General features: G+C 44.5%; 1 protein-coding gene across 1 annotated transcript; it reads right to left on the reverse strand.

Moving 5' to 3' along the window:
• Nucleotides 1–1,132: 1,132 nt before the first annotated feature.
• LOC149333621 (arylsulfatase I-like) lies at nucleotides 1,133–9,002 on the reverse strand. The gene is made up of 5 exons (XM_089557764.1): nucleotides 8,991–9,002; nucleotides 8,458–8,594; nucleotides 6,711–6,902; nucleotides 5,323–5,453; nucleotides 1,133–1,362 (listed from the first exon to the last, which is right to left on the reverse strand). The coding sequence occupies exons 1-5, from the start codon at nucleotides 9,000–9,002 to the stop codon at nucleotides 1,133–1,135; spliced, it is 702 nt and encodes a 233-aa protein (XP_089413890.1).
• Between the last annotated feature and the right edge of the window lie 514 nt (nucleotides 9,003–9,516).

Below are 9,516 nucleotides of genomic sequence, written 5' to 3' on the forward strand. Positions count from 1 at the left end.
AAGCCAATTGTCAAAATGCTGATGTTTGCCATTTGTTACGTGCTAATAGATTGGATTTGTGAATTTGACATACGGTTGTAAATAAGCATGTGAATTTATGATTGCGAATTCTGTGTGAAAGTCAGTGGTTATCGTCCTCAATTGCTGCATGCAAAAGCGTCGTTTGATGATAGGGAACGTTCTGTATATGCTCCTACATTGCTACTGCATCATGAAAAGATCTGGACCGTTTGGTGTAATAAATAGTGCACTGCAAGCAGGAACCGTTCAAAGAGAACGGACCTGTCGCAAGTAGTTGATGAAACAAAAAAAAGAAGAAAGACACTGCTCATTATTTGTCTTGACCCCTCTACATGTTTTCAATGGGAAGTGTAGAGCAGTACTTTAGAAACAGCACAGAGGAAACTTGGCGAATAACTGCGGAAGTAATGGTGCGCTGAACGGGCCTTTAGTCAAGGAGCTCGGCGTTGAAACAGTTTTGCCACAGACTCGCAATGGCTCTATTCTGGTGAGAAAGCAATGGCTACGGGGAGCATGCTGATATAAAGATTTTTATGGAAGCTCTTTTCAGAAACGAGTACATGGAGCGCAAGCGTTATGTAGCAAATATGCGACGCAGTGTTGAAGGGTTAATGATTCAGAGCTCCACATCGGCTACGATTGACGCTTGAATGGAGGGCTATCGACTACAAGAGCCTGTTTAATGAACAGAGAAACAGCACAATACACGGGCGCCTTTCCATTTCTTCTACATTCGAAATGCGGCCGCTGCGCTTCTGGCTTAATCCCGCGCTTCTTGCTCAGAAACCCAACGCCGTAGGCATTAATCCATGTTAATCCATCTTAGTCCACCGAGGGAGTCTTTAGAACTTCAAGATAAAACTTCCCAGGCAAAGGTTCATCAGCATGGCTCTTTTATTATAGCTGTTTTTGTTTGCCTCCATATTAGTCTGTTTTTGATCTCAGTTTAATGTATTGTTTGTTCGACTGTTGAGTCATCTGTCCATTCATGCCAGCCTGATGTTATCGTTTGGGGTTTCTTTCATTTTTTTTATTACCTATTGAATTTTGCATTCAAACACTCATTCCAAGAATGCGCGCTGTTGTGTCAAGTCTGTGGCCTCGCAACCTCTCAGCGATATCTGCATATGTGCCCGATTCCGGACGGAGTCCACGTAGGGACTTCGCACCAGCCCGGCCCGTAAGAACCGCGGGGTGTCTGGAGGCTGGGGTCGCCTCTGGGATCGTCATCCGGATTGCGGGAGGGCAGCAGGAGATGAGCGTGCTTCTTTAGCTTAGCCTCCAGGCGCTTCGCTTCTGCCTCCAGTGCCTCAGACAGGTCATTCTTCTCCGCAGGATCGGCTGCGTGCGAGAACACAACGAAGTGCATTGTTCAATCTCGTTTACACTTACGTTCGCGCTTACAAAAGCCGAATACTTATTGTTCGAAAGCTCCAGATTTCATTACGGCCGGTCACCGTGACTGTGCGTTACAATAAAGAACGCTATTATTTGCAGGCCGAATCAATTTGTACACGTGATAGCTAGGGTGACGTGTACGCTTAGCCTTCTGACCGCCCCATGACCGGCAATTGAGGGTTTCAAGAGGTACCGTCTTTTTCAAACTAAACAGGCTACCCTTACTGCTTATTGAGCTGTCAGTAGACTTGGTATAATTTATAGAAGGGCCGCGATAGCACTGCATCCCGTCACAAGACGTCATTTTCGCAGCCCAAAAGGGCAACCGACCTCAGCGCAGCCCCTGCGCTTAAAGCCCATTGCATCTTCGGTCGCGTGAGATTTGTTGTTGCTGACAAAGACGGCCCGTGCAACCAGTCATTGCTTGTACACTTTGGTCGCTTCTGCCATTAATTTCTGTTGTTTTTTTAGAGAACATCAATTTTCGGTCAGTGGAGTAAAAGAAGGTAAACGATGCTTTGCGGTCTCAACTGTTCTGCTTGCTTGGTCAGTAAACGCAATGATCCAGGGCATTTCTCCGTCCCGCAACTCTGCAATTAAGCCTACAATTTGGGTCGCATTCTTTTGCAATTTCTCTGGGGTTCCTTTGTTCGAACATAGTACGTTGCTGACAATGCTTACAATTTCGCATTTGTGCAAAATGAGGTCAGTGTTATAGCACATCTGGTAGTTTTTGCTTCGGGCTATGGAAGTTTTACGTGACTATTCGCGGTCGAGTGGAATTTCTTAATTCGTATGAAGCTTCGTGATTTTTTAATTTCAGGTATCATGTTGTGCTGAAAAAATTCAGCACCATCTTATTGCTTCTTATGATTCTGCGTAGATGCAAATGCGATTAATAGTTATTTTATTATAAAGCTCAGAGCAGTGCTGCAGAAGCCTCCTCAGCTTACGGGCTCAGGCAGCTTGCTTACGCTCAGCAGCCTTGCCCCAAGCATCTTTTCGGCGTTGTTCGTCCATGTGACAGCCGTGAAATGTTCCATACAAGCACCACGCAGAGGTTGGCTGCTCACGTCAGCGCTCGGGGCGCTGCCCCTCGTAGAGCCGCCGCTCGCTCGCTTTCCACAATGTCGCACTCTTTCCATTGCCATACCTGCGCCCGCCATTGCTTTACAGCTCTCTGGGATATGCTCTCCGGAAGTTTTCTGGCGACGATCACGAACAAGCTTAGGCCGGGTATCTTCGCAACTATTCTCCTAGATGAGGCTACACAAATTATACTGGACGTCGTTTTTCACCACAGTTTCTTGTAAACCTCTGTCCGAAAGGAGGCGATATGTAAGCATCAATTCATAAAGTTCCATTTCTTTTTGGATCAAAACTTTTTCCTTCAATGCTTGCTCGAAAACATAACATTCCTTTTGAATAAAAGGCTTCCTTCTCTCTCCCGTTATCTGTCGCGCTTACTATGTGCTGCAGATCAGAAAATGCTCTTTTATTAGCTAAAAAATTTCCTGTGATGGGAGGTCATGCAAAAGAGAGTAAAGATTCCAATTTTCATACTCAAGAGGATATCCGACGGCATGCACTCCACGTATACTGTGAAAAAAGCGCATGCTCGGCCGCAATGCTGGGCTTATAGGATGGTCCAAATTGAATTTTAGGCTCACAACTCTGACAGTCCTGCAGCGCAGTAGTGCACCCGGCGAAAGGGAAATCTTACTGGGGCTGGCTCCCATCGCCGATCAATCGACACATTGCCTCCAGCTGCGCACAGCGTGGATGCACAGTTGTATTACACAAGCGACTAAGGCATCGCTATGTCATACTCCATGCTGTTTTTTTTTATTGCATAAGCTTCTGCCGTTTGTCTTGTTAACTAGCTGGCTATTGTTGTCGTGACACTCTCTAAAGAGCCTCTGCGCACAAGCCTCCGCTCATATCTGCTTACACGAATTTTTAGCCGCAATAAATACCTTGAGATGAAAACAAGTGGTGCAATTCACAGCATCTTGCCCATAGGACGCCGCAGTGAATGGTTCGAACTGCATTGTCTCTTGCACTTCGATACCTGCTACCACGTCTGCAATCAGCGGAGATTGTCGTTTCGGCTATCCACAGGATGAAACGAAAACAAAGCATGCACCGCTTTTCGGGACAGGCAGTGTACTAGCCACCTCCATGGCGCGCTGAAGCACTGCTGACAACACTGTGAATTGGTTTTACTACTACAGCTGTACGGCGGGACGTTCCGCTAGAGAAGCAGCATGAGCCTATAATGCAGTATTTAGCAAGTGAAAACTCCAGTTCTCATTCGCCGGCTGGTAAAATAATGTTCTAATTAGGCGGGCCTAAGCCTTAAGGCACATGGGAAGTGGGAGTTTGTTCTCCAGAGGAAGGCCATCCTCGGTCATGGGGTATCCCCTCGCCTAAACCACACTCATCCCATAGCTCCCATGAAAGGCCGCACATCAGCTATGAATGATTCATTCTTTCCAGATGCAATAGCCCGATGGAATACCCTGCCTGATAATATTGCTTCTTGCACAGATCGAGCAATTTTCCGCACTGAATTAGCGAATCACCTGTGTCTTACGTGATGTATTCGGCTTCATCAAATAATCTGATCCTGTGTTACTGTCTCCTTTAATGTTTTTTTTTGCTCTGTTTCGTTTCATTGCTTTTTTGTTTTTGTTTTTGTTGAGCTGGTACTATATGTTACACACTGTTCTTGCCCCCGCCTTATGTAATGCCCACGGGCCCTTAAGGCTTTAATAAATAAAAAAAAATGAAAATATGAGGACATTAGACTGCGCTCACTTAAGGAACGAGGACTGGAAATGAGAAAACGGGGGGGGGGGGGGGGACAGTAAAGTCGAGGTTTCTTTTTCTATTATCTACAGGGCATTCAAGACGGCTGTGTGAGATTTGTGAGACAAAGGCATCGTACAGCTTGAAAAACCGAAAAAAAATTCAGCCAGGCTTATATTTGGTAAATATAGCAGAAGCGTATTCAACATCTTGCTTAATGCGTCTGAACAGCGTTAAAACATTAGGAAGCGATACGAGAATGAGTCGACTGCTATTTTCACACATTAGCTAATTAGAGTAAAATAAACTTACGCTTCTGTAATTAATTAATTGAGCTTTCAGCAGTAAGAACTGTTAACATCAACAAAAAGCAGTTTTTCTTCAGAACAGTCGCCGACAGGAATTCGCTACAGCCAAGTGTTTCTGTCACAATGTTTTATTAAAACGAGCCGCCTCTTTACCTAAGACTGAAATTCTCATGTTTACTCGTGAGATTGTTTCGAGAATCAATCTATTCGCAACTGATCGAGTGAATGATTATTCGTGTTGCGTTCGAGAACGATTGCCGAAAAGATAACGCCCTTCGTTTAGCCCTTGGAACACGTCGGAGATAGCAGAACATCACTGAAATATAGGCGACAACAGTCTGAAGCGGAAGTGCTTTTAACTATGTCATGCTTCGGTGCGCGTCCGACTACGGTTGGATGGCTTCTTTTACAGCGCACGATAAACAGTAAAGCAACCCGGCTTGTTTGTTGTGTTGGATGCAATGGAGCATAAACGGCTACGGCTATAGTGCGCCAAACAGGGTGATAGAACTTGCTACTCCCCTTTAAACAACCTAATGTTTTAAACATGCACCTTATAATCACAAGACACGTGAAAGTGCGCAATGCGCTTTCCCCCAGTAGGAAATGTGTCCGGCATAAAATTCAGCGAAAAAAAAACCTTTTCTAGTATTTTGTGTAGTTTTGAGCCCATAAATAACATCTTTACAATTAGTCGCGAACCTGTTGCGAATAATTGCAAAAAAATAAGCTGTCAGTGATTAAGATATCTGATAAGAGCAATGACGATGGAGCATATACTCACCAGTAATGTTGAAAAGCAGCCGGGTCGGCATGCTGGCAACTGAATTTATGTCCATCGATCTTTTTGAAGGTTCCGGGTACCAACCGGTATGCGCAGTCGAAGGCCTTAAGATGAACTTCAGATCTCCGTCTCTGAAAGAAATCGTTCGGAACGCACACTACTCAACATCAAAGCAGAAATTCCAGTTGCCGGCTCCTCAGTTTTCATTTGTAATTGACCATTCGATTGGTTACCAGATTGCGCACTTGCTTTTCTTGTTTGCTTTTTTTTACCTTCGACTTTTTCTAAATAACCACGAACCAGGCACCTAAGTGAAAGTGTTGCTGGTTACACGCCATGTCTGCAGAGTCGTTCACCGGCTACGCATGAGTGAGATAGTCAAGGCACACCCTCCCTTCGCGGCACCTCATTCCCGGAGTCATTCGTCGAACGAGACTCATGGAAACCATTGAAGGACCATCGCGAGTGAACCAAGGTACGACTTCGAAAATAGATTTTGACCGCAGCGGTAACCGAGTAGCTGAGCATCCGCCTCGCATGCAGAAGGTACGGGGTTCGATCACCAGTGCCGCCGGGCACCCACCGGTGATATAAAGAGTTCAAGCTTCCCTGGCCTGGCGCTTGGCTTAATCAGGGTGAAATGCTTGGGAAACGGGTCTTTGACCCTTCCTTGAGCAAAAGAAAAAAATACTGTGTGACATTGCGCTCTTTGGTCGCAGACCCGCTTGCGCCATAAAAATTCGCTATCATCATTCACTATAATCGACAACAACTCTTTTCTACAGTATTGAGCTCCTGCGAAAGGAATTGACGCGCGGAGCTCAGAACTGCTAATGTTCACAAACTACTATTCTCGTAGCGGGCCTGCATGGAAGTGCAACAACCTGAGCGGACCACAACATCAGCAACTGTTATGGCCAACAAATTCAAAGACACCGACCAGAAGCGTCCTAAGAGTACCTTCGAAATTGTGTCAGCTTGCCATACGTAATGGGACTCAATCACAAATCGAGCCCCTCCCAGAAGATGTGCCCTTTTATCGGAATAGGTGACGGCAGACAGCACTCCGCAAACACGCGCTGTGCTCTTTCGCTCCGGCCTCTCGCCTCGAAAACGGCATGAAAAAGCAATTGTCCCCTCCATTCCACTTCTCTCCTAATTTGCAATTAGCCTCATTTGCTAACCACTGTGAAACAATGTTCATTCATTTATCCATGCGATTAGATCACATCTATATTGTTATTTTTACATCTGTAATTATCTGTTAATTATTGTTGCGTGCACGTCATTTTGCTTTTCCTCTCTAACATTTTGGCCGTCTTTTCTGCTCTTTAAGTTGTTCCATTCGTTCATCTTTCGTTCATTCTCTCGTTCCTTTCTTCTCTCACCTGACTGCCCCCACCAGCTTGCCGTTCTTACAGTCTAGGTTGTAGATGAACTCTTTTCTTATTCCGCCGACTGTTCCGTCCCTGATGGCTGGCCACTGGTCGACTCCATCGAGGTTCTTCAGCGTGCGAGACGTTGTTCCTCCGTCCGCCGCAGACAGGATCGTCGGAAACCAGTCGACGACGTGCATATAGCTGGCGAAACACACATTCTGTGAGCTTGCTTGTAAGGCGACCTGCTTCCGCTTACAGGATGCAAGTACGGTTGCAAAGGCCTGATCGATACATGAAATCAGGTGCCAGTTTGCTTGGTTATACAGTTCAGCTTTTCCTTCCTGGAATCTAAAGCTTATCGCTGGCGATTTTTTTCTTGAAATAGCCGTGCTTACAATCAGCTGGATCAGTTGGCCTTGACCAAAAAGTTTTCTAAGAAAACGAACTTGACCCTACGGACGTTATTCGCAGTATCTGAGGAAAAAGAATAGTTGTTTGAACTAAAATTAATTAAAAATTTAGAAATGTGAAGAGTGGGAAAACTTTTACTCCCTAATACTCGCCTTGCACTACTTTGGAAGATACGTTATGCAACAACACTACGTAATCTTCTGGTTATTTCAAGAGTAAAAAAATACACATGCCCAGAAATTATGCGTTTTGGAACTTTTTTTCAGAACTGCGGAAAGTAAAGACACATCTTTATTTTGTGCTTCCAACTGTTCTCTCATTTACGCTGAACTTATTGTAAAATAGTTTGTCATGGATGAAAAACAAAGCTTAAACGGCAGAGCGTATTCGAAAGCACTCATTCAAGAATCGAAAGCACTCAAGTAACATAACATTCGTTCTGGATTCGGATAATTGCTTAACATATATGCATTTTTTCGAAAAAAAAGTGGTAGCGGTCGCGGGCGCCGCAAGATTAGTTTTTTTTCGGCTCTGTGGCGACGATTCCTGCTGTTTAGCAATGATTTAGAGGTATCAAAATCAGGCAGTGCTGAAAACTTTTACAGCGCTAGTGTGAATGTATTGGCGTACAAAGTTAAGTGAACTGTCCATTCATAGCTCCCAGTTAGTATTAAACCGCAAGGTGAGATATGAGATTAGCTCACTCTTAATACTTCGAAAATTTGTTTTCTCATATTGCATAATTAGCTTTAGACTTCAGCCTAGAAAACCTCTACTGCAATTGTGCGATGCGAGTTCGTGCTTCTTTAGAAAAACACCGTCTTGCACTTCCTGCCTCTTATTTCCTAGAAATTTTTAAAAGACATATATCTTCAAGAGTGATGCCCTACACGCTACATATCGAAGAACAGCGACCCGATCTTGCGAGGGCATTCAAATTTGAAGTGCAAGGGCTCTTTAAAAGTCTACACAGTGTGTGAAGCCTACTTTTTCGTGGATACAGGATGCTGAAAAGAGGATCAAGTGATCTTAACGGGCTAGAAACCTTTCCCATTTATTCACTGTAGCACGACAGCCACTAAATACGAAATCTGATACCAATGACTTCCTTTCTAGATCCGAACATAGCGCCTCGTCATAAAGTTTTGATGGAATTCGTGAGTGTCAGCGTGGAGGTGCTACCAGTATATTTTTGCTCCAACTCTTGTAGCGCAGACGTCATCCTGTTTAGACCGGCTTTCTTCTTGAGAGTTCTCTAACAGCGATGAATGTCAAGCACCCTGAGCAGTTTCAGCGGTTGAAACAGCCCAGTTTGTACTCTAGCCGATATTCAACAAACACATGCCTGGAGCTGTGGCGTCCCCCTTTCTTGATCAGCGGTCCAGTCACAAAAGCAGGCACCCTGGTGCCTCCCTCGAAGAGTGTGTTCTTGTTGCCTCGGAGTGGCCAGTTGTTTCCACCGTACAGCACCTGGCCGCCATTCTGTAAGAAGCAAGCAATAAGCGTCAACTTATAGACAACAACGGGGCTATGCGATAAAATGGAAACACACTCTCGAGGAGACGTCGCCTAGTTAGTCGACATTGATAAAAGCGGGTCGACATGCACAAGCTGCTCTAGTTTTCGCACCGGTACTAATAGTCCTTAACAATGTCCAAATAACGCGGATGATGGGCCCGCTTGATGCGCTGACCAGTATACATTGCTGCTATACTGGCAAGCTCTTTGCTCTATTTTTCCACGTGATTATTGTGTATATACGTTTGCTCCTTTCAATAAAAAAGTCAGTTTCGAGTCAGCGCTCGTCTGTGTAGTATTCTTGCTTCGTCCTCCGTCTTGTTTGCGCTGTACCCCCAAGATGAATTATTGCAAACTCGCCCAGCTTTCCATCCTTCTAATACATTCCAGTTTAGGACTGTTTAAAGAAACTATCAAGGTTCTATGTTCTGAGGTGAAAATTTCTGAAGGTTTCATCTTTTCTTCACGAAGAGCGCCTTCATTTGTGAACGGGAGCTTTTGGCCGAAGTACTTTGCTTTATTTATTTATTTATTTACAAATACTGCTAATCCTAATTGGGATTGCGGAAGGAGGGCTTAGTAAGGTTACCAAAACGCGGTCAAGCATAATCGGAACATTCAACTGGTCAGCATGTTAAGAAAAACAACAAACGGTAAAACGAAAATACAACCGAGCTGTGACGGAAACAATCAAATAACACATAAAAAAAGGCTAATGTCGGTACTATTATACAAAGAATAACAAAATGTTGAAACAATGCTAGTTGTTATAATACGCAGACAATAAGTAAACAGTAAATATTGATACAGCTCAGAAGTGGACGAAGAAGAAGTGCTTGGCCATCTCGCTTGTGACGAGGAAGAAGTGGTTCGTCTTCTTACTGGT

The sequence above is a fragment of the Amblyomma mixtum genome, chromosome 8, assembly GCF_055824585.1.
Source record: "Amblyomma mixtum isolate Tamu chromosome 8, ASM5582458v1, whole genome shotgun sequence".
Taxonomy (NCBI): Eukaryota; Metazoa; Arthropoda; class Arachnida; order Ixodida; family Ixodidae; genus Amblyomma; species Amblyomma mixtum.

What these genes read in the sequence shown, in the direction of transcription:
- LOC149333621 (XM_089557764.1), bottom strand. An exon ending in AAGCTGGTGGGGGCAGTCAG is followed by an intron (nt 5,454 to 6,710) that starts GTGAGAGAAGAA and finishes GATTTCTTTCAG; the next exon opens with AGACGGAGATCTGAAGTTCA. An exon ending in GCTGCTTTTCAACATTACTG is followed by an intron (nt 1,363 to 5,322) that starts GTGAGTATATGC and finishes TCTCGCACGCAG; the next exon opens with CCGATCCTGCGGAGAAGAAT.